This window comes from Monodon monoceros, unplaced genomic scaffold (genome assembly GCF_005190385.1).
Source record: "Monodon monoceros isolate NGI ecotype Baffin Bay Population unplaced genomic scaffold, NGI_Narwhal_1 Super_Scaffold_22, whole genome shotgun sequence".
NCBI lineage: Eukaryota > Metazoa > Chordata > Mammalia > Artiodactyla > Monodontidae > Monodon > Monodon monoceros.
This window is the reverse complement of record NW_021703779.1, coordinates 18,599,483-18,625,167: the sequence shown is the minus strand read 5'-3', so window position 1 is coordinate 18,625,167 and position 25,685 is coordinate 18,599,483. Positions and strand designations below refer to the sequence as shown.

Genomic DNA, 25,685 nt, shown 5'->3' with positions numbered 1-25,685 from the left:
GCTCTCCCCTGGGTTAAATTTAGAACCAATACAATTTTTAATCAGGTGAACAAAATATAGAAGATGATTATCTTTATTATGACATAATAAAAAATACATCTCATAGATGTTAGCCTAGTTTTAGCAATATCCACCTGCTTACTCACCCTTAAAAGAAAGAGTAGAATTATAAAGAATATCAGGTTTGTTTAGCTTACACAACCTAAGGGAAGAGAGACCTATTAAAACTGGAACAAACAAAAGCAAAATAAACAAAACACTCATTTTCATGGGCAGGTAACACTGTGGTTCTTATTATAAAACTCATAACTTAAACTTCCTTTAAACCTAAGGAACTTTGGTAGGGGGTGAAAATGTAACTAAAGCTAATCTATTTAGCAAAGTAAACAGGATAATTCAGAAATCACCATTTTAAATTCTCTTTCATTTTCATTTACCTTTAAAAAACTTCTTATCATGACTGACTCCCACTACCTCAATTCCTCTAGGGAAAAAAACCCCCAAACCATTCAAAGTTTGTTAAAATTCATGGATTCTCATGTTTGGGGACTGCTCTGCCCATACCATTAGCTGTCTGTTGATGGGTGGTGGCTTTGATAAACATGGTATCTCTTACCAGCCCTTCACTTGGTTTGATGTTTGCCAGCTGAATCACTTCAAGGTGGGCAGACTGCGAAACTAGAGGATCTGATGACAGGGATATGATGTGGTCACAGACTCCAGAAAGAGTTTTACACTGAAAGCAAAAAAACAAAAAGCAAAAAAACATTATGGTAAATACATGTTGTAAGTAACATATAAATCACTTTTTATTATAACATTTTTTACAAGGAAAAATAAAAAACAGTAGAAGAAAGTAGTTTGCATTTTATTCTATGAAGTCTGTATGAAAAAGGTATTCAGGTTAAGAAATACCCACACATAAAGCACACCTATATTCTAAATTATGGATATAAGAACTATATATCAAAATATTCAAGAAAGTTATGGTTATGTTTTGTTTCTATTATTTGATTCATCAGACCTAAAATAAAATGATTATTTCTAAACAATCTTAATAATCTGAAAACTTCTTGATGCCAACCGTTAGATGGAAGTGAATTCAATAAGTTCAAAAACCTTGATGGTTTTTACTTCATGATCAGAAAAGTTTAGAAAACAATCCAGCCAAAATTCAGGGAAGATGAATCTTCCAAATCTGCTCGGTGAACTCCTCCCACTCATTTGTCTAGACTCTCCTGCTCAAGGTTACCTTTCCAAGCTCCCCCTTACCTCCAGGCAAAGTTTGGCACTCCCTCAATCCTGCTTTCTCAATGTTCTATGAACAGTCTGAAATTGTATGATAACTTCATTCTGAAGCTCTCTAAGGCAGGGACCATGTCCTACTCATCTCTGACTTCTCTTCCTCCCCTACCCCTGGTAGACAGATCCTAGAACATATTAAGGCAATTAATATGAGTTGAATAAACTGAAGAGCAAATGAGCTTTAACAATTAGTAGACTCGCTTGATTGAGGACAGAAAGCTAGTGCTTTAGTTAGTATAAATCTATTCATGCTGATACAGAATAATAGATTTAATGTATGTTACATCCATAATAGTATGCTTAAGACTGAGACATGGTAAAATCATGAAGAAAGTAGAACATAAGTGAATGAAGCTTGGAATATACTGTTCTAAAACGTTCTGGCCCTTGGATGCTTCACAGACTCTCATTTACTTACTGAAGCCTGGTTGTCCAACATTGGAGGTTGTTTAATTTTGTTTTTGTTTTCTTGCCTTTACTGTAGGAGGAGCTACAATTTTGCAGCACTCAAGGTGTCACCTTGTATTCATCTCCAACATGTTACATTTGTTCTTTGACCACTGCATTACTCTACTGTAAGGGAGAGAGTCCCCTCCTTCTGGTCAGGACTCTTTATTTGCTGCATTCTGTACATGGTCCATGGCCTCAGTCTTTGCTGGGCTCAGCTTCGTCACCCCACAGAAACTGCCAGGCTAAATTTCTCCCCCTTCTTGCAGTCCTGCTCTTTGCTTTTCACGGCTGCACTTTTATTGTGGCTATCAGCTCCTAAGGACAGACAGTGGACAGCATGCAAAGCACATGGGCTTGGTATGAAGATATGCAGGCCATCACCACACTGCCAGTTACTTGCTGCGTGTCTGTGAGCAAGTTGTTTTATATCCTTGAGGTTTAGTTTACACATGTAGAAAATGGGGTAATAAAGATTACTTTACATGGTTTACATGACTAATCAGGATAATGTATAAAAAAAAAAGTCCGATATGGTTCCTATCCAAAGAAGACACCAAATAAATGCTTATTCTCCCCTGTTGCTTTCCATAAGCTCAAAGGGCTCAGCTCTTACTCATGGGATGAATTATGTCATATTCTTAATGCCATGGCCGTGCTGACCATCTTACAATGACCAGTAATCACACTGCATGGTCATGATGGAGAGTTCACATCTCTTTACTCTCTCTGATATTCAAGTTTCAGTGCTCTCAAGAGATACAATGAAGGTAATTACCCTGAAGAGCTGCTAAGCAAAGTGCCAACAGGAAGACCACCTCTCAGAAATAGGGAACCTTACAGGGCCAGCCAGCCTCATGGGCATGTGACCTGTGCACAAGGGCCTGCATTTAGCATTATGCTTTGCTGGTGCCATTTTGGAATTCTTAATTGTTTTTGAACAAGGGGCTCCATATTTTCGTTTTGCACTCCCATATTATATAGCCCATCCTGGGACCCCAGTCTCTCTGTGTGTGTGTGTGTGTGTGTGGTTTTATTTTTATTTCTCTTGAAAATACTCATCAGCAGCCACGGGGGAAAAGACAGAATGGCAGCACTTTACAAAATCTGGCTACAGTTCAAATTGCTACTGTTTGGCAAGAAGAAAAACAATTTGGGGCAGATTTAAATCTTTTAACTATTCTTTTCCTTCCATATGTGGTTTCATTTTCATTCTTATTTTCTCTTTATCTCAAGGGGGTGGAAAACAATGCTTATGTGAAGGGTTTCTATATAGGATACTTAAATTGCATGATAATCTGAAAATTAGTAAATCAGTATGCTAAAAAGAACGCTTTGTGGTTTCTACAAACTGGGGCTTATTTCAAAAGAGTCCAACGTATAAATAAATAGGAAGGTAATGGATATACAAAAATGGCTCAACATGTGTGCATTACAACACTCAGGGCCTCATATAACACGCTGGTAATGAGCAATAGTAGCTCTCCTATTCAAGCACTGGAAGCACTTAAAAGTGGAGTAGAAGGAAGAAAGGCAGAAATACTACATTGTAGGTGTTTTTACCAAAAAAACCCCAATTAAATCTACTGTATTAAGTCGCAAATCATTTTTCCAGATTTCTCTTCTTGAGTAATTTTGTTTGCCAAATGTCTGCTATGTGCTAAGTCTGCCAGGAATACGAAAGATGAGCAAAACACTGACGTTACCAGCAAAGCTATCAGGATTTAATAGATTAAAGATTTTGGAAAAAATAATAGAAAGACTTAGAAAAGAAACTCCATTAGAACCTTGCTGCCCGTTTTAGAGATAATGTACCAGAATCTTTATACTGTAGCAATTTGGCACTTGGCTAAATAAGCCAATTAGAAGGGGTATAAAATGGCCTGGCTTTAAATGCTAATTCTATACTCATTACTGTATCATACATCAAGCCACTGCAGGAAACCACATTAAGGGTACTACAGCAAAGTTCCAAGGAAGTTATTTATTTTTATTTATTTATTTACTTATTTATTGAACTTGAAGTAGGGTTTAGAACTTCTTTTTCTTTTTTTATACAATTTTTAAGGGTTACTTTCCACTTACAGTTATTACAGAACATTGGCTATATTCCCCTTGTTGTACAGTACATCCTTAAGCCTATCTTACACCCAATAGTTTGTACCTCCCACTCCCCTACCCCTATACTGCCCCTCCCTCTTCCACTGGTAACCACTACTTTGTTCTATATATCTGTGAGTTGGCTTCTTTTTTGTTACATTCACTGGTGTGAATGAAAAATGTTGCCTGCCATATCAGCAAAAAAAGGATGCTGAGGCCACCAAGCCAACAGCCACTACTGCTGCCCCCCAACAGTGAGCCCCGAGGGAACTCAGAATGGAGACAAATGGGCTGCCCACTACCAAGCCCTCAGCCACTGCAGCCATCCTCAAAGGTGCACCCTGAGGTGACTTCGGATGGGAAAGAACAGGATACTGGCCTTAGATAGCTAAGGCGCATGTCAAAAGAATGATTTCAATGAGCCGAGGCTCTTATATCTTCCCGTACATAGAAAAGTACTAAATTCATTAACTTGAGATGTCTGGTTTTCTTAATTAACATATTTTTATGTTCCCACTACCTGGTCTTTGTTGCAAAAACCCATGCATATCCTGGCCCCTCCCTTACCTCTTCGGAGCAGTCCCTCAGAGATATCTGAGAGGCTGCCTCTAGGGCTTGAGTCCTCAGAAACTCTGCCAAATAGAACATAATTCTCAGCTTTTAGATTGTGTATTTTTTTCAGCTGACACTAGTTTGTTGTATTTTTTAGATTCCACATATAAGTGACATCGTAGAGTATTTGTCTTTCTCTGTCCAACTTATTTCATTTAGCACAATGCCTTCCATATCCTTGTAAAAAGTGAATTTTTTCCTTCAGTGAATTTGTGATATTATGTTGTTTTAAAACACAGTATTATCTATTGCTACCTAATAGTCCAGAAAAAGGAATTAACTATAATATACCAAGAAAAATATATTCTTTATTATTAAAAGTTAACATCAACATTATAGAGCACCTACCATGTGTCCCGCACAACACTAAATACTTCATTATTTCATGTATCCTTTTAACAACTTCCTGAAGTAGGTAGTATTATAGCCAGTTTTGCAGATGAGAAAGCAAGGCTAAATAAATAGACAAAGGTCATTGCCTTGGCCAAAAAAAACACCAAAAAACCAACTTGAATCCTTAATCATTATGCTTACCATCTCTTACTTCGATCCTTGAATCTCCATTTGTTTCTGATCAATTTCATTTTTGTATTGTTTAAAAGCTATGTCAGTATTAAATGGATGTTGTATAACATGTTTAAACTACACAGTATAATAAAATATAAGGTGAGCCTGCAAGTGTTCTTGCAATTTAGAATACAGTTTAGATAAGGACTAGTAGATCTGAGACTATGAAAGGCACAGCTCTCTGGGAAAACTTGAAATTTTAGCAGCAAAAGGACAACTCTTTTCTAGCGAGAAGATAACTGGTAACCACTTGTATAAAGGGGATTCTTCTGCTATTTTTGCAATATAAATACCAAAGGGTTTTAAATTCTATTTATCTTTAGTTCTAAAAGCAGAAGGAAATTTTTAAATTTTAAATTAAAGCCTAGTAAATAATATGTCTTTAGTAAAGTTAAAGGGAACATAAAATGGCAATGAGTATTATAACTGATCCTCTGGATTCTGTTTATACTACCCAAAATGGTGACAAAGGATTTGTGACTGAATAGCAGTTAACAGAGGGCTAGCTATGACTTAAGAAACTTTTAAAACAAAAGAGTGTCATGGGCTGGATTTAATGGTATTGTCTTTTTTTCCTCTCCAGTTGTTTATATTAATTTCAAATATGAATTAACATAATTACAGAGCATATTCTCAGGAAGAAATGGGACGTTTTCATACTCTGTTCTGTATACGTACTATATTTTATATAGGTTTGCATATAGTGTATGGCTGGTTCACCCAAATCTAAAAGTTCTTAAGGGGAAAAAAGATCTGAATATAGCACGGTTAGTATAAAATAAACAGCGGTTTTTAAAAAGTCGTGAAAGCAACATTTTAGTCACTGTGAAGATATGAAAAACAGCAACCTTACGTTAATATACTAACCAATTAGCAGATAGCATAATTTCATTATCTCTGAACAGCATTCTTTCATTATCACTGAATTTATTATACACTTTTTAGATTAATATGTGGAGTTTTAGCTTTTGTATTTTAAAAAGGAAATGTAGAAAGCATTCTAAGTACAGACAATAGTGAAAAGCTAAGGAGTAGGTAAGAAGTCTTAAGTTAGCCTCTTAGCCTCCGAGGACACTCAGCCAGACATGATTGAGCTACTTAAAGTATTTTTATTTATGTTTTCTTAAATAAGTGGAATACTGGTTATTCTTCTGAGTATACTGCAGGAAATGAATGGAAATATCTTTAGACTTAAAAATCAGACATTCATTTGATGAAGGAAAGAACCTCAGGTTCATAAGCTTAACAAAAGGTTTTACAAAAGGAAATTTCTACTTTCAGATATACACATACATAAAAGGGACAAGAGTATAAAACCAAGATGAACTGAGGAAACAATAAACAGATGAATATGCATTTTAAGATGGCAAGAATGGTGTGAAAGCTACAATTTAAGTATAGCTTAAATAATCCAGGTTTCTTATCAGTAACCTGGAAAACAATAACAAAAGTTTCATTTTGATAAAGAGTGTGTACATATTAAAATAGTTATTGATATAAATAATAGTTCAATTAAAATAGTCCAGAGGACAGAGAATATTTTATTGTTTGGTTTATATATTAGTATAATTCAGTATTATAAATCACACAACTCTGTGCCAACTGAGCAGGATATTTGCATCATCTTTGGTGAACAAGAGAGGCTTTGTTTTTATAAAATAGTGCAAATTTATTCCATATTAAATAGTGAGAACTTTAAATTATATAAGCCTCATTCAGAAATACATATTTGTAGTACTTGCCAGATCTCTGTTGAGCTAGCAATTTTGCATTTCTAATTATAATGGTACCCTAAACCTACTGTATAGCACAGGGAGCTCCACTCAATGTTCTATTGTGACCTAAATGGGAAAAAGAATAGATAAATGTATAACTGAATCACTTTGCTGTACATCTGAAACTGACACAACATTGTAAATCAACTATACTGCAACATAAAATAAAAATTTTAAAAAAAGACACAGGAGTGAACAATCACAGGTAAATTTGAAAGGGTAAAACTGATAAAGAGAATTTAAATTGATATTAAAAAGTATTAATCTACATACATATTCCCCAACACAGGAAGAATTTCTTGCTCATATGAGTAAAGAGAATTGAACAGAAAGTTTTTTAAACTTAAAAAACGAATACAACAGAATAAAATTTCAACTTTAAACCCACGTAAAAATTATATTTGTACACAGCAAAGATTAAAGAGTTTCAAATAGCTTCAGAAAGCAACTATATTTGCAAATAAATAATAAAGGTCATATGAACTTTGTTCCAACAAGGCCTGGAAAACTCTGCAATCCCTTTAGCTTTCAAACTCTGATGGTGGGGAAAAAACACAACAAAACAATTAGCAAAACGGAAAGAAATCACCACCACCACTGCTTCATTAAGCCATGCATTCATTCAACAATCACTGGGTATCTGCTCCATGATTCAAATGCCACTGCTATGCTCAAGGATTTCTCAACCTGGGACAGTGTTCCTGGTGATGTATTTGGCTTTGTCCTTAACATCACTGACATTAACCATGCTGTCCTTGTGTTCCTGATCACAGAAAAGAAGCAATAACACTTTAAAATAATAATCATCTAAGAATGATGAAGTCAGTACGAAACAGTGAGAGAACATCAATCCCAAATGTGCACCTACATTGATGAGCAAGAAGTGGACGCATGACACTTCCAACTTCCAACTACTTTCCTGAGACATCCTGGTCTGAATTAAAGGTGGGACAAGAGCCTCCATTGCTCCTTTGATTTCTGATAGGGAAACAGTCAGCTGGAAACCAGAACTGGATCTGGGAAAATCTCCACCCTATTTGCCTGCTCTCTCAGGGGCAGGAAGCAGAGCCAGGCAGGCTTGCAGGGAGTCCCCAGACGGATGAGAGGAGTACTCATTCGTGGGCACACTACTTTCCAGGCTCAAGATTAACAAGGGTCTGGACATATTAGTGGCTCGAATAAGATGTAGGCTATTAGGAAGATGATTTAATTTTACTTTAGACTCAAACAGCAAGAGTGAAGCTGTTCATTATGATTGGATGAGCTTCTGGAAAATCCAGGCACTATATATACAGCTTATGGGCAAATAGGGAACAAATAGCAGAGACCTGGGAGCAATGTCTTTACATATAGTAGAGAAATTCAAAGTTTCCATATATGATTTTATGGAGAAAAGAGCTAATTGCATTGTACCAGTTATTAGTTTACTGGTTCTCAGCTCCAAATTCACCCTTCAGTGTTTGCTCTATGATGACAGGCAGGTCTCTTCAAATATATCTACTTCACAGTAAGGACAATGTTAAGTTTGTGCCAGTAGAGGGTGCTGGAGGGATACTGCAGGGAGAAGGAGGCTTCTCTTCCCTTTGGGCAGTGTTTTGCTTTTTCCTGCTTCTGCTACAAGGTCCATCAGTGACACACGTGTGTGGGGACATCCATGATGCCCAGACTATGCAGTCCCTCAGTGACCTCACAGCCTCAGTCTGGGCTCAGTGACCACCATCCTGTGGCCCTCTCAGCCTCATACCCACGTCAGCACCCCACTCTCTCTGTGAGCTCTCCTACCAGCATCACTTGCCTGTATCCTGGAAGGTTGTTTCCTGCTTGTCTGGACCAGCTCTGGTTTAGGCAACTCAATGAAGCTGCAACCTGACTGTTCTAATGATTTCTGACCCTCAGTGTGGGGGAAGGTGTCCACCTCAAGCTGTCCTTCCTTGGGTACTCTCTCCCAGTCCTAGGGCATGCTTTAGAGTCTCTTTACATCTGTATCGGTACTCTTCTATCACAGTTTAGTAATTATTTAGATTAAACTTCCCTTGTTTAAGTTACCGTGTGATATCCATCTCCAGACTGATTCAATTATCTTTTTGAAGAAATCTTTACATTTATAGTGACAATAACTATAGTTTTTAAAAATCCATAGTGTCTTTGATCACATAAAGAATGGTCTTAGATTAAGATAGTCTTTCAATTTCTCTCTCTCTCTCTTTATTTTTTTCTGGTACGCGGGCCTCTCACTGCTGTGGCCTCTCCCATTGCGGAGCACAGGCTCCGACGCGCAGGCTCAGCGGCCGTGGCTCACGGGCCCAGCCGCTCCACGGCATGTGGGATCCTCCCAGACCAGGGCACGAACCCGTGTCCCCTGCATTGGCAGGCGGACTCCCAACCACTGTGCCAACAGGGAAGCCCCAAATTTCTCTCTTTTATGTGGTCATACTGTTTTCTACTGATCTTGTGAGTTAGTCACCAAAGATTTATGGCATTTAGACCTTTGAAATCACAGACACTCCAATCCCCCAGCGTAATCAGAAAGGCTAATTTAGTTTGTTCACAGCTAGTAAGTGCCAGAATGGGGTCAGGACACAAAATCTTTTTAACTCTCAAATTGCTGCTCTTTCTGTTACATTACTCAGCCTCACTTGACTCAACAACTAAAATGAATACTCTTTGAGAGTGAGGATTGTACACTCTGAGTCAATCTGAATATGAAAGCATTTTACAATGCATAATGTTTTCAGCAAATGTGATATTAGCAAAAACATCCATAATATACCAACTTACATACTGTCTATCCAAATCATAAAGACACACTAAAAAGACAGTGAAAACAGATTATTTTGATTTTTTTATGTGTGGTTACATTCCCATTAGTATACACACATTTTTTTTTGTCCCATAAAAGACAAACAACTTCTAACTCCATCATATTCTATCTGGATGTCTTCATTCCTGCACAAGACATCAGTTGTGGAGAACTTAATTTACAGTTAAAAAATTTATAAAGCAATAAAGCACCAAACTGCCAAAACCTGAAGATAATCTAATACGACACTCAAGAAATCAATGCCTATTTCGGTAATAGAGTTAGCGTGCTTCTTTACATTGACCACAAAGACAGTGAAGGGGGCCAAAATAGAAGGGTCACATTAACTTTCAAACAAAGAAGCATCCTAATGCTTTATATCTACAAAACTCAGTATTACAATTCATGTTTTAATGAGACTGACCATAATTTGTATGTTCAAATGCTACAGTTACAACCAAAATGTCAACCATACAAAAACATTCAGTTTGCAATGGCCCATGATCACAGCTTTAAGAGAAGAGTCTATAATTGGCAAAGCTGCCATTTCACAGCTTCAGGGACCAAAATAAGATTATTTTTACAAAGTAATTAGACCGCCACTGTTTTCAAGAAATCTCTAAAGATAAAATATTAATATGATGACTTTTATTATGGGGCATGCTGCTGCCCTAGTACTTACATCCGCAAGGTTTTGGGAGATCAGAAGAGGGAAATTATGCTTACATAAATGATATGATATAGATGGTGGGGCAAAGTCTAAAATGACCTTTTAATTTTCTCCTCCAGGCTCTTCTCTTAACCTAACTGTTGGTTCTATGCGGTTTTAGCCATTTCTAGTCTAGATAGCAGAGAAGGAACAATAATCTCAACCCAAATGGAGCTTAGGAGTAAAGAACGCATACACTTAAAGGAAGGAAAAAAGTACACACAAAATTTTCATGAAATGAAACAAATAGTTAACAAGCCAAAATAAGCCTAATTCATGATCAAACCTAAATAAGTAATGAAAAAAAATAGCTTGGAGAGAAAAGAGAGAAGAGAGATCATTCATGAAAATACCCTGTAAACTGTAAAGTACTACACAACAAAAAGATAGTGTTAACACTAAAATAATAAAATAGGCATTTACTTTATTTATTCCTCTCATTATCTTTATAAAAACGATGAGGGTAAAATGCTAGCACAAAGCAAGTGCCATATACAAGATCACACTGTTGGTTAATGTAAAAGGTGTATTTGAGTTCAGTACAATCTGATTTAAACAATGTGACTTTAATAATCAATGCCTGGCCTGGGATTTCCATGAGCTTATCAAAGCTGACAAGTGTTCGCGGTTCACCAGCGAGAGCAGCAGAGCTGTGACAAGCAGAGTTAAGTCTGCTAAAGCACAAGGTCTGAAATGGCTTCTTGGGAATGCTTCTCTCTCCAGATTCAAAGATTGTAGTGAAAGGTGGGAGTAAGGGGAAAGTAGGGTACAGAACTGAAGAGAACTCCAGATTCCCTGCATCTGATTTCCTGTATAAAACAAGGATCTGTGCAGAGCAGAAACAGATGGGCTCCAGCATGCCAGGGAACGCGAAATCAGTGACAAAGCCTAACCGAGAGGGAAATATCAAATCAAGAGAGGTGAAATATATTCCTCTTTATCATCAGGTGACAAGCACTCAGATATATAGTACATTGATATCTGCATTTCCTTTTGTCCTTTACGGTCACACTCTGCCATCTGTTCCATTATATTTAATGGCAAATTCCAAGGAAACCCAAGCTGCCCAGTCTCCTTTTATTCATTCTCACATTTCATACTGATGGACATCTCTGTCTACCACTGAAACCAACCAACCCTCTTTTCTACCCAGCTTTTTGGTCCTCAGAGTCTACTACTTTCTCATAAACAACTCTCTCCAATTTTAAAGATAAAAAAGCTGAACAGGAAATGTAACCTATGGATTGTCCAAGTGTCTTTTGACTATTTCACTATGTAGAGAATAAAACTATCCATTCAAGGCCATCAGGATTATAAACATAATATTTACTTTTATAATGAAAAATTATAAAAGTAACATAAACTAACTGAAGAAACTTGGGAGGACATTTGAAATGAACAAACAAAAAACATCAGCTATCATCTTACCAAATAAACACAGTAAATATTAATATAGAATATTTTCAATTTTCAATGGTGATTTATTCTGTGTTTATAATGCTTTGAATCTGGTTTTTACTTAACATTATCATTTAGAATGTTTCCATTAATATTGTCACAAAATATTTTTGGTATATTCATAAATTTATTTATGGATAATTTATTCATAAATCATATATTCACAAATACAACTTCAAATAGTATTAAATAGAATATTTAATCCTGTGAATGCACCATAGTTTACTGAAGCATTAACCTATTATTGCCTATTTTTCATTATTACATATAATTCTGCTATAAACTCTTTCTACAGAAAACGCTATTATGTTTTAGAATTTATTTTTAGACTAGATTCCCAAGATAGTATAGGAATATGGACTCTGGGGCCAGACCAACTGTGTCACTTGGCAAAAGTCATCTAACCTCTTTATGCTTCCGTTTCCTCATCTGTAAAATGGAGATGATAGTAATAATACCTACCTCATAAGGTTGTTATGAGGACCAAATGAGTTAGTTTATACCGAGCATTTAAAATAGTACCTAAGGCATATGTTAAACACTACATAAATGTTAGTACAGTATTAATGTTTTTGAGCCTTGAAATTGACTAAAACTTAAAAAGGTTTTATGAACGTACATGCCTAGCAATACGGTGTGTCCATTCTAATTTCATCAGATTCTCACCAGCATTTGGATATTTTTAGTGTGTGTTAGTGTGTGTATGTGTATTTGTGTTTATGAATCGATAGGTGAAAATTTGTATTTCATTAGTTTTACAGGAAATCCTTGTTTTCTGAGGATAACTGCCACTGGAAAGTAATGGTAGTCTTCGTGGTTTAATTTAGAAATACAGAGCTTGTCTCTTTAAAAAATATATAAATTCAATGATATTTGCATTATATTTTTGATTTATCATTAAAAACCCTCATTTAAAAAATAGTAGTTAGAACTCATATACTTTTTTATTCCTCTCCATCTGTTATAGACTCAAAGTTTGTATCCCCCCCAAATTCATATGCTGAAACCTAATCCCCAGTGTGATGGTATCTGCAAGTGGAGCCTTTGAGAGGTAACTGGGTCATGAGTTTGAAGCCTTCTTGAATGGGATTAGAGTCGTTATAAAAGAAACCCCACAGAGCTCCCCTTGCCTCTTCCACCATGTGAAGACCCTCTATGAATCAGGGAACAGGCCCTCACTAGACACCAAATCTACTGGTGCCCTGATCTTGGACAGCCTAGACTCCAGAAGAGTGAAAAATGTTTGTTGTTTAAGCCACCCAGTCTACTGTATTTTTGTTAAAGCAGCGGGAACGAACTAAGACACCATCTCATCTGGTTTCGTTGTTCACCTTCAGGCCTTTGCTACCACAACCTTCCTATCCTGGAATTCAACTTTTGTTTCATTTATTTAGTAAACATATTCAAGTATACTTTTCAAAATGGTCCTTTACTGATCTTGCTGATCTAAAAATATCTTTTTATTGCTTTCACTTATGAATGATAATTTAGTTAGATATAAACAGTTTTGCTTCAAAGGCTTATGGATTTTGTTCCATTGTCTTCTGGCAGTTAGGGTTTCAGAGTAAATATGTGAATACACTCTAAAATTTGTTTCTTTGAAGTCAAAACCTCACATCTCTCTCTTGCCACTGGTTGAATGAATGTAAAGTTGCTTCTTGCCATGGAAATTGTAAAATGTTACAGAAAATATCTTGAAATTTTTCTTTTTTTAAATTGAAGTATAGTTGATTTACAATGATGTGTTAGTTTCAGGTGTACAACAGAGTGATTCAGCTATACACACATTTATATCTATTTTTTTTCAGATTCTTTTCCCTTATAGGTTATTACAAAATATTGAGTATAGTTCCCTGTGCTATACAGGAGGTCCTTGTTGGTTATCTATTTTATATACAGTAGTGTGTATATGTTAATCCCAAACTCCTAATTTATCCTTCCCCCCACCTTTCCCCTTTGGTAACCATAAGTTTGTTTTCTATGTCTGTGGTTCTATTTCTGTTTTGTATATAAGTTCATTTGTTGTTGAAGCTGTTATCTTTCCAACACATTTTCTGACTTTGTTGAGTAATCCAAATTTCCCTATTTCTAAATTATTCTATTATATCTTTGTTTCCTATTACTTTCTTTCTTAGAAACTAACAATTAATTGAAGGTGGGTTATCCATAATCTATACTCTATAGCTATTATCTTCTCTCATTTTTTGTCTTTTCAGTAATTTACTAAATATCTGAGCATCATTAAAGTTTATCTTGTGTCTCACTGTTTCAATTTTCTTCAATATCCAGTCTATTGCTGCTTTCAGCATGGTTTAATTTCTTTTTCCATGTTCTGAGTTTTAGAGACTGTTTTCTTAGTCCATATTATGCTCAGTTTATAGTGGCCTTACCTTCTTTATAGTATGGTATTCTATTTTAATAAAACAATGTTCTTTTAGTTCTTATTGAGAATATTAAATAGATGTTCTTAATAAACTTACTTCATGGGGAAAGATTTTCTTCTAATATATGAGAGGATACTTCCTCTTCTCTTTCCCATTCTTTTTCTTTACTCATCTTTAAATAGAGATCTATGTCAGGAAAAGACACACCTCTCAACTTTCCTGAGCTATCTCAGTTTGCCCAGGTATTGAAGAACACTCTGATGCTTGTACTGCCTCTGGAATTCCTAGGATAGAGCAGGTTTTCATAAGTGATAAATTCTCCTTCCTCTTGACAAATGCCTCCCTTACCTTCCAGACAAAATAAAGATATTGGGTCTGGTCTGAGGCGGTTTATGTTCTAGTGCATATCTCAAGCTACTGTAATCTCTACTAGGTTATATGAGCACACATACTTACCTTACATATTAAGAACAAAGTCTCTTACAAATATTGAATCATTATGTTTTATACCTGGAACTAACATAATTTTATCTTAGTAATTTTTTTTAATTGTTAAAATTTACCTTAAAAAAGAGCAAAAGCTCAAAAAATGTTAAATCACTTGACTAAGGTCACTGAGATAGAAAGTGATATAGAACTAGGATTCAGACACAGATTTTTAGACTCCAAGTGATTTCTTCTATATTACAGGAAACCTAGAAAGAGACTTTTCTGAAAATTTTGTTTTAAAGAAAGTATTCCATTGTAAAGTTAACTATGCTTCAAAAATAAATAGATAAATAAAGTATCCCAGCATTACATACCAAGTGGAATACTATACTATTTTATTATTTTTAAAAAATAATTCTTACTGTTAGAAAAGTAATACACAAGTATACAACCTTCTAGTGAAGGCTGGGCCATCCTTGCCCAAAAAGGCCAGGAAGGGCAGTAGAATAATAACATGAAAATACAAGTGCTTTCTGAGCTGAATTGATTGGTTAATGCAATCCACTGTCTCAATCATTATCAGACAAGATCTTTAAATTCTCACTAGCTGAAATGCAAAATCACCGAAGTAAATATATTGCATTTATTTCTAAACTTCTTCAATGTTATTTATGCTGTCACTCATCTCTAATAGAGGTGAAGTTATTAGGGCAGATGAGCATTAACCAAGAAATGGATTAACAAAGAAAAGCAGCAGCAAGGGGTTCCCTGGTGGCGCAGTGGTTAAGAATCTGTCTGCCAATGCAGGGGACACGGGTTCAAGCCGTGGTCCGGGAAGATCCCACATGCTGCGGAGCAAGTAAGCCTGTGCGCCACTACTGAGCCTGTGCTCTAGGGCCCGTGAGCCACAACTACTGAGCCCACATGCCACAACTACTGAAGCCCACGCACCTAGAGCCCATACTCTGCAACAAGAGAAGCCACCGCAATCAGAAGCCCGTGCACCTCAACGAAGAGTAGCCCCTGCTCGTCACAACTAGAGAAAGCCAGTGCGTAGCAATGAAGACCCAATGCAGCCAAAGGTAAATAAATACAATAAATAAATTTATTAAAAAAAAAGAAAACCAGCAAACTTCATTAAGAAGAAAGAAGATGCCTTTCTACAAAGTATAATCTACTCATACTCAGTATTTCTAGTAATAAAATGAAACACATGCAAAGTCATGAATTGATTCAATAAATATGGCCAAGTTAAAATTTAGAAGGTTGGTGAACACAGAATCAGAGTAAAGGCAGTTTGATTATTTTATGAAGTACTTCATCCAAATGACAACAGAGGTAAATTATCTCTGTTATACAACCAAATACTTTGATCTCTTTTTGTCACAGGTCAAGAGTGAAAAATTCTTATTTCAAATTTCCTTTTCTCTAGATTCTTTATTGCATTTTAACCTTGCTACATACTACAATCTTAAAGTACTGTGTCATATTTTTCTATTAAGTTACAATAGAATGGTTATAACTAATATAACCTGTTATGTTTCGATCTTTTTGTACTTTTCCTATAAAATATATAGGGCTCACTTTTTTATAGGCTGTAGCTTTTTACTTAATAGTTAGTTAAACAAAGGAATACATATTTTGTAATGAAGGTGAAAATAAATCCAAGTATACTTACCACATGAAGAATTTTATTCTCTGTTTCATATACAGTACAATCCTAAAAATAAGAAACATACACATTAATTTTAAAAAATCAAGCATTCCTTTTAACTAATATATTCACATTGGTTAGCTCTGATGGTCAGTTACAGGGATACTTTAATTTTTGCTTAACTGTGTTTTCTAATTTTACTAATTTTAAACACACATAATAAAGGATAATATACATTGAATAGATATAAAAACAAATATTGGAAAAATTACTATAATCATTTCCTGTCTAAACTTTTACATGTGATAAATGTATTTTGTTGAAATATTTCCAACATTTCAAATACTGATTTATTATAGATTGGAACATTAAGAAAAACACTAGTACTTATTTCAATAGTCATATCAAAAATCTCAAAAATACTTTATTGCAAGATGTTAAATACACTTTTATTATGCACTTAAAATTGATATATGCTACTAATGAATATCAAGTTTACAGTTCTTGCCTAAATTTGAGTTCCTGAAATTACAAAAAAAATATTTTTAAAAATTCACCCTTGTCTTTTTATCTGCAATTGCTAGACTTACAATAAGCAGTAATATAGCAAAATGATCTTTGCTTAGAAACTTCGTGTTTCTATGGTTCAGTTTACTCAAGGAATTTATAAAATGGGCATGATATTATAAGTAAACCAATAAGGATGTGTGAGAATCAAATGAGGAAGTGAAATAAATGGCTTAGCACTATCTGGCATACAGTAAATGATAAATACATTTTAAGTATGAATTATTGTTGCTCTGTATCATTTAAAAATTTTAAACTAATTACTTTTATGTTAAAATATAAAGTTAACTAATTATTATTTGGCTATCTAACTTTGAAAAAGATATCCATATTCCACAACACTGCATATTTCGAGGAATGAGAATCCACGTCATTTTTTCCCCTGAATTTAATTTTGACACAAAGGAATCTTACTCAACATAGCTTTTGGTAATGCCACTTCACCACAATACCTTGTCAGAAGAAGTACATATTCTTATCGGGCCAAAATTTTTAAAGTTAAATTTGGCCTAATTCATTTCACAAACTAATAGAAATACTTAAGGATTGGGCCTTGCCATTCTGTACCAAAGGAGAAGTTTGCTACAAACACCATCATATCTGTGTCTATATACTCATATAAAGTCAACTCTTAATAATTAACTATGAATTATGTGTACAGAGGAGCCAAGGTGTAGATAAAACATTTATATTTGGAAAGTGCATTTGTACTTACATCTGAATTTGGAAGAGTCCAATTTTACAGAATTAACTTCAAACACAATTACACTGGGAAGAGACGATTTGGGAAAAGCTGGGAAGTTGCCCAGTTTCCCCATGCTGCCTCTACAGCTAGCTTCAGCTGTAATGGATGCAAGTTTCATTAATTACCTACCTTCCTAGAATCAGAGGATATGATTAAATGTTCAAACTTCAAAGGGATTCTTCTCAAGGAAAAAAGTAAATATGATCTAAATGAATATTCTGCTAGTGATAGAATAATCACACAGAGTAACTATTTCAAGTCTCTTTAAAATATACTCTACTTGTACATCCGTAGTATGATATAAGAAAAAGAACTGTTAACCAAAATCTTATACTATTTTCAGTAACCATATTGTTGGTAGTAGTGTTGTTATTCTGTTACTGTTTTGTTGAAACTGTTGTGCGTGTTTTATAGGATGAAGCAATTGAACAGTTATATGACAGTATCATTCTATCACTCCTGGTGACATTGGTAAGTAATTTTAGCATGGGAGAAAGCAGATACATATATAAGAAGTTAATTAAAAACCTCAGAGTCTCTTGATGTATTATGTATGTATGTATGTTTGTATGCTTCTCTTAGCTCTGCCCACTGAAAAAGCATAGAAACAATGACCAATTTAGTAATAAATGAACTCCCCACAATTGGTGGTCTTCAAATACCATTTCCCAAGCCTTCCTGGAAAATGGCTAATACCAGATCTGGGATAGGAACTGTACAAGAGGAGCATGGATTATATTGTGACACAAGATAGAAAGAAGCTATTAAAGACTACGAGTATTGTGCCAAGTAGGACTCAGAAGCCAACATGAAGAGATTCTCACTGGCCAGAGATGGAGCAATTTGAGCATCTAAAAGGATAACTGTAATGGATGGAAACAGTAAATATTACTAAATATTAAGTATATTAATATGTTTGAAGCTAAATTTTAATGTATCTAAATATATTTAGTAACAGTTTAATAATATTGAATATATTAAACCAATTGGATAATGCATAATAGATGTACTTTTCCTCTTGATTCAGCAAATATTAATCATCTGTGTTAAGGATGTAAGGATGAATAAAACATGGCTTAGAGAAGTGCAGTTTAAGGAGACAGGCATTCACACAAATAAGTTAAAATATGTAGAATTCTACAGTCTTCATGCAGTTTTAAGTTTCAATAACTTTAGAAGTATAAATGCCATGAAGTTACACAAATCAACATATGAAAGGTCAATTATTTAAAATTTAAAAATATTAATATATTTCTTATTAAAATTCAACAAAACCACTGTATTGGGCTATACCTTGTGCAAGTCAAATTTCAAACTTTGTAAAAACTTTCATCAGCTGCTCCTCCTCAGTGACTAAAAGGATTACATTTGTGATCCTGGCCTTAGTATTATTCAAAGAATGAAGTACTGATGCATACTTGAGATGACCCCACAAGATAAAGTCTAAGGGAGCTACATCCGGTGACTAAGGTGGCCGAGTATTTCCATGGGTCTAAAAAACTGTCACACACAAATATTAAAATTAAAAACTTACCATTTGATATAAAACTAAATGATTGTAAAAGAAATTGAAATAATTAAAATTCAAATGATGTTTGTACCATATTTATATATGTGAAGTTATTAAAGCTTAAATATGCACTAAGACTTTTGGGACACCAATAATTACTATAATAAAGGCAGGATCATGGGGCTGGGGAAGCAGAGGAGGAAACAACTTTAACTTTGCCTTAAAAAAATCAGGAAGGTGGCTTTTAATTGGGTCTTAGAAAAAGTAGGTCCTTTAGGCAAAGAAAATAAAGGCATTACTGCAAAAGCAATGAAAGTACACCCAAACACAGTTAAGCTACTGCAGTGATTTTTCAGATTTTACTTCTGTATACACGTGAGAATCACTTGGGGAGTGGGTTAAAATGCTGATCCCCAGAGGTCCATCCCCAGAAATAGAGATTCAGTAGATCCAGAGTACGGGTCCTCAAGATGATTTTGATAAAGATAATATTTTGAGAAACACGTCTTCTATTTCATAGGATATCATGTGATAGAAGAATACCAAACCAAATCAAACCAAAAATGATCAAATATATAGAATCCATAAAACAGTAAACTGCTTTAAAAACAGTATCTGCTAGCTCACTCTAAACAGTTCTCAGCTCCTCAGAGCTTTGTGTTTTGGTTACACGTTCCCCCAATTTATTGATTGGTTTTTCTTTTTTCCTGCTAGTAAACTTATTTCTCTTTAAATAGCTTACTACTTTGAATACTGCTTCTACTTGTCTGTATCTCTACCTTCTTTCAGCCAGAATGCCTCTTCATTATTGAAAACCAAAGGCTTTCACAAAGGTTGAGACACAGCATAAAAAAAACAAAACAATAAAGCAGAACAACACAAAAAGCACATATTAACCTGCTGCTTTATATTAGGGAGAAGAATAGAAACTAAATGACTATGTTCTATTTAGTTAAGCTATAATTTCTTGGAGTTCATTTTATCGTGCTAAATATTTATACAGCCCTAGGTACTTTGAGGGAGTCATCTTATCAGTAAGTTATTTTATTTCCATCAAATTGTGATTTTAAAGTATTTGCTTCTGAAGTGTGGGTTTTGTTACCACTTAGGGCCAAATCTTTTCCCAAAAGGTCATACCCCCAAGTTTTAAAAATAAAATCGCACTGCATATGGAGAAATCTCCATTTTATGAACTTATTCATACTATGGAAAGGTACACCTCTGACGTTCTAGTTATTTTTAGGTTAGGATTAAATTTAGATTTTTAAAATTGGATTTAGAGCTATGCCACTATATACTCGCAGGAATTTTCTTCAGTGGTTCATGCTGTCTCTTACTGTACATGCAAAATAACACTTGCATTTCTTCTTTATCCTTTTTACATATAATGCTTATACAAACCATGTGATGCACATTTAAATGCCCCAAATTCCTAATATGACAATATTCATAAAAAAGAGGAGTGTTTCTTCAGTTTTGATCCCTTCTTTTCTTAGCAAAATAAGATCACCCACACAGGATCATAATCAGTTACCCTTTCTGTGAAACAATGAGCCAGTTGCTATACCGAGCAGAATACATTAAAAAATTCCACCATATATTTTACCATAAATGTTGAATACTTTGTCACCTGGGGACTAGGATGCTCAGTACAAGTAATATTTCTCATCAACTGTGTATTATAGATAGTCACAAGAACAGTACATAAGTTATTAATACTGAATACATAAAGAGAGAGTGAAGAGAAATAGTGTATGTCTCTAATGTTATATACTATTCCATGGAACTTTATAACTATAAATGCTATAAATTTTCATCTGTATCTTTTTAGTACATATATTATAGTACATTTATACAAATAATATAAAAAATATTGCTTTGCTTACAAGTAATATTTAAATAATCCATCTATGCAATCCTTTGATAATGGTACTTGCATAATGAATACTTCACATATTCTATTATTAAGGTATCAAAATTTCTTCATATGCTGCTTCAGTGATTAGTTCATGTAATGAGTTAGTGTTATACTCTTATTCATTCATTCATTCACTCAAGTCACAATACCATTCACCAAAAAGGGTTTTGTTTTTTTTTTCTCACATCTTCTAAATGCAATTCACTGTCAGGGACTATTGCGTGATCAAAGATAAATTAAACTTGGTCCTTGGCCATTATTTCATTATTTAGTAGAGAAGTAGGTGAAACTATTGAAATAATAATACAACTTACACAAGATAAATGCTAACAGAAGATCCCCCTAAAAAGGAGATAAATCCTTACTTGTTAACTCTGGAATGACCTTCTGGAAGAGATGATATTTTAGCTGGTCTTAAATAGCTTTTAAATCTGGAAATTGGGGGTTCGTGAGGAAAGATCGTTCCAAATTATGTGAACACACTGAACAAAGGCACAATCAGGAGTAAGCAAACCAATTTGGCTAGAGTGTAAGGTATGTGGGGTGAGTGCAGTGAGAAAGAAAGCTTAGAAAAACATGTCATATTGTGGAGAGCTACTAATGATAGGCTGGAGGAATTTTATTGTTTTAAAGGGAATAAAAGCTTTATTTTTGTATAACAATCTATTTTGAAGACCCATTCTATTAGGGTAGCAAAGACTTAACTCAGTCGATTGACAATTTCTTTTGACTTTCATTTGGGTGAGGTTGAAGTCAGGGTAGCTTACCTAGTGCCATGGTTGGTGTTAAACAACAATGTGAATGATAAGCGTGTGTGTGCGTGTGTGTGTGTGTGTGTGTGTGTGTGTGTGTGTGTGCTGGGGGGATACAGGGGTGAGGTGGGGTGGGGTGGGAGCAGAGTTCAAACTCTATGGTCTAGCTTAACAACTCAAATAGACATCTCTTGTTCCTTTTCTCATAGTTCCTTTCCTCTCGTTCCTTTCCTTTAGTTACGGGAGTAACATTGGTGCCAGGTCTCAGATGGAAGAGACCTGGAAAGTTGTGTACCTTTCTAGACATACCAAGTAGACATTTCAACTCTAGGGAGGATGAATAAGTATGCTCTTTACTCTGCTACAGGGGAGTGCTCACAGATGTGTGAGTATGGGAAGTATGTGATCAAACGTATGTTTTACGAAAATGATGAGGAAGAAGGCATGGATTCGGAAGGGAGAAAAGCTGGAGGCAGGGAGGTCAGTCGGAATAATTTTTCAATAGAAAATGTGATATGTAATTAGGACTTGAACTGAGGTTACGATGGTGGAAGGGGAGATGAGGAGAGGTGGATGACATACAGGTAGCCAGGAATGAGTGAGCTGGGCGACTGATTCATTAGATACAGAGAATAATGGGGAGAGGAAAGTTAAACATTACCCCAGGGCTAATGGATGAATAACACTGTAGAGATGATAGGAAGAGAGAATTTAGGGAGAATAAAATAATTCTATTTTGGGCATATAAAATTAGAAGTTGCTGAGAGGACATATACAAAGCTGTCCAGCAAGTAGCTGAAAAAGCTGAAGTGGATCTAGAATACAACCAGATCTGGGAAATATTTACATTAAACAGACAATTAAAGGTACAAGAAAAACAAACAACAATGAATTCATCAAAAAAGAATACGTGTAGTGAGAAGATAGCTAAGGACAAGATCAGACAATGCTTATGTTTAAGAGCCAGATGGAGGAAGAGTTAGTTGTGTGGCCAGGAGTAAATGGAGAAAGTGGTGTTACAGAGACATATCTAATACAACTTACAGTGATAAAAGAGTTATAATAATATATTCTATGTCTGTGCTATCTAATTCAATAGTCATTAGACATGTGTGGCTATTAAGCACTTGAAATGTGGCTAGTGCAAATGAGGAACTGAATTTATAATCTTACTTAATTTTAATTAAATTTACATTTCAACTGCTACATGCAAGGAATTCCCAGGCAGTACAGTGGTTAGGACTCTGCCCTTTCACTGCTGTGGCCCAGGTTCAATCCCTGGTCGGGGAACTAAGACCCCGCAAGACGCGAGATGCGGCCAAAAAGCCCCCAAAAATTGCCACATGCAGCTAGTGGTTACCATGTTAGACAGCAGTGCAGGTCTAGAGAAATATACTATAGTCCATCCAACAGTTGGAGAAGCCATTTACCAAGAAACAAATAACAGTAAAAGCAATATCTGGGAAGAAAACATAAAGGGATTTAATTCCCAGTCGTTAACCAGATCCTTCAGGTTTTTTTCCTTCAGCAAAGGGCAGATTCCAGTCTACTATGACATCTACAGTAGCCACACAGTACAATGACACCAATTCTCTTTGTAAGGTAATATATGGAAAAGCATGAAAATGAATCCAAAGTACCCATCACATAGCTTTGTGGGCACAGAGAAAGCAGTGCCAGTGATAAAAGATTTGCAATGGATGAAAGATAAAAGTCCAAACTAAATTAAGATTCATCAGAGACAGAAAGCTGACTGAATGTCCCGAGTACAAAGAAGAATGTCCACGGTGAATAGACAGGCATCGACATCCTTCCTGAACGTGTTATCAAAACGCCATAGTTTCATTCTAATTTCAGATAAATGTCATTGGCAAACAAGGCAGAGGTACAATAAGCCCACAACTACCTCCTTGGCCATCCCTTCACCGTTGTGACTGACTCAATGACCACATACTTGTTAGTCTTTCTGATGTGATTTTGGAATGAGAAGAAGAATGTTCATGATGGATGGTATCTGTTGAAATTTTAAAATGACCAGTTTTTAAAAGAATTGGCTAAGATTTTCACTAGGTTAAATAAGGTTACAAGTTGTAACATAAAAAGTGCAATTAACAAAGAATGGGAGGAGAACGTGTGGGTGGGCACCACCTTAGAGGCCATCCTAGTCTTTCTGTTGGTGAACATAACAATATTCTTCTGCATCTTGGATCATACTCCTCTTCAAAATACTGCTCCAGTTCTCCCCCAGGAGGTCATCTAAAATGAAACCCCATTTGACTCTAATCACTCTCGCCTTCCACTTGACAATGAAAGACTAATGTTCCAACAGCTGAAAGGGTGTGGAAACTAATCTTTTAGCATATAGAGACTTGGGGGTACAAGCAGAAGTGAGTCTGATTGTGTTTTTCAGCATCTAAGTGGCTCTCCAACAAATCCAAAAACCACTGAGGCTTTTCAAGATTGAACTGTCAAAAGGCATAAAAAGTAAAAATGTCAAGTCAATGTACCATTGACTAGAAAACTCATTAGAGTGAGATTGTGATCCTGTAACTTTAATAGCTTTGTTTTGACAACTTGAAGGGGCAGTGAATGAGCTAATCCCCATTATGAACCAAGTTTGTTTATTCTGCATGTCTTGAGTCAAGACCTAAATGATTTTGAATGGCCAATCAGATAACTACTAACTGTACATATTTTATGTTTCCATCAGTAATCTATATGTTAGTCTTAGTCTTTCCCATTAGATTGTCAATATTTTCAAAGAAGGAATCTTATATTCAACTGTACTGTCTCTTTAATTTCTCAAGGTGCTCTGACACTCTATAAATAAAATGTGAATTTATCAGTTATGATTATTTTCTTCCATTGATTCTCTATTTTCATATTCCACAGTAAATATTTATAGGTTAGGTGTAAAAAAATGAAACTTTTAAAGCCATATTTTTAAAACAAAACTAACTGCTATACAAACTAGTACAGTACACTTAGTCTCTTCATACTATTTTGTACAAAAATAGAGTTTCACAGTTTTAAAATAACTTTAAACATGAGTTTGGTTTTAAACTTTAATCTGCATGATCTCAGCAGATATTTTCAACAAAAATAATTGGGCATTTCTCAGCATGAAGATTCATATTATGCAAAAGATATTAAGAATTTTATATTCATTCAATGAAGCTAAAATTTCTTTGTAAGTCTCTCTAGCTTCCACATGTTCAAGTTACTTACTGTAATGACCATCTAACATATCACAATGAAAAGAAAATCTATAGGGTCTAAAATTGGGAGACAATTTTTCCCTCGTGACAAATTCAACTAAAGAGTTCAAGCAAAGATAAACACCACACCCCATTACAAATAAACATACAAATTAAACATTAATTCTTCAATTCAGCATCATACACTTGGCTGCCAGAAAATAAATGGAAGTTATAGTATATGTGAAACAAATTCTAAGTATTAGTTTACAAAATTCCTTAAGCTCATGTATCTTTGTCCTTTTTATCTACTTAGAATGCACTTTCTTGGACAAAATGAAACCATTTCTTTTCAGTAACTGTGTCCAACATATGAAAAAGTGCCACTTACCTGGGCACTCAATAAATATTTATAGATCACTGATGATGATAAGATATTTAAATCCTAGACAATACTAAACTGTCCGAGTAATACTACTAGCTCAAATCTAGGCTTAACGTGGTACACCTTCAAAATAGATATTACACAAAATCAGTATCCATTTAGTGTTTCCTAGTCATAGCACTGAGTGATTATAAGGCAGAATTTTATGCTTTGAAAAAATTCGAGAAGTCTCCCCCTCCCACCAAACCTACCACCCCATATTCCAGTAGATTATACTTAAAATACCAAGAGACACACACATGCATACAAACACACCATTGAGGGAAAATAAGAAATTCTTCAAATTCAACCTTTACCAAGCTGTTTTCTTG

At 35.0% G+C, this 25,685-nt stretch overlaps 1 protein-coding gene across 8 annotated transcripts in view; it reads right to left on the bottom strand.

Annotated features, from left to right (window-relative positions):
• CNKSR2 (connector enhancer of kinase suppressor of Ras 2) overlaps positions 1-25,685 on the bottom strand; it is a 256,193-nt gene that overhangs the window by 142,215 nt on the left and 88,293 nt on the right. For all 8 annotated transcript variants that reach the window (XM_029240573.1, XM_029240574.1, XM_029240575.1 and 5 more), the window contains exons 5-6: positions 16,265-16,306; positions 617-736 (exon numbers count right to left, since the gene is read on the bottom strand). In XM_029240573.1, the coding sequence (XP_029096406.1) occupies positions 617-736; positions 16,265-16,306 (162 nt within the window). The remainder of the gene's footprint in view (positions 1-616; positions 737-16,264; positions 16,307-25,685) is intronic.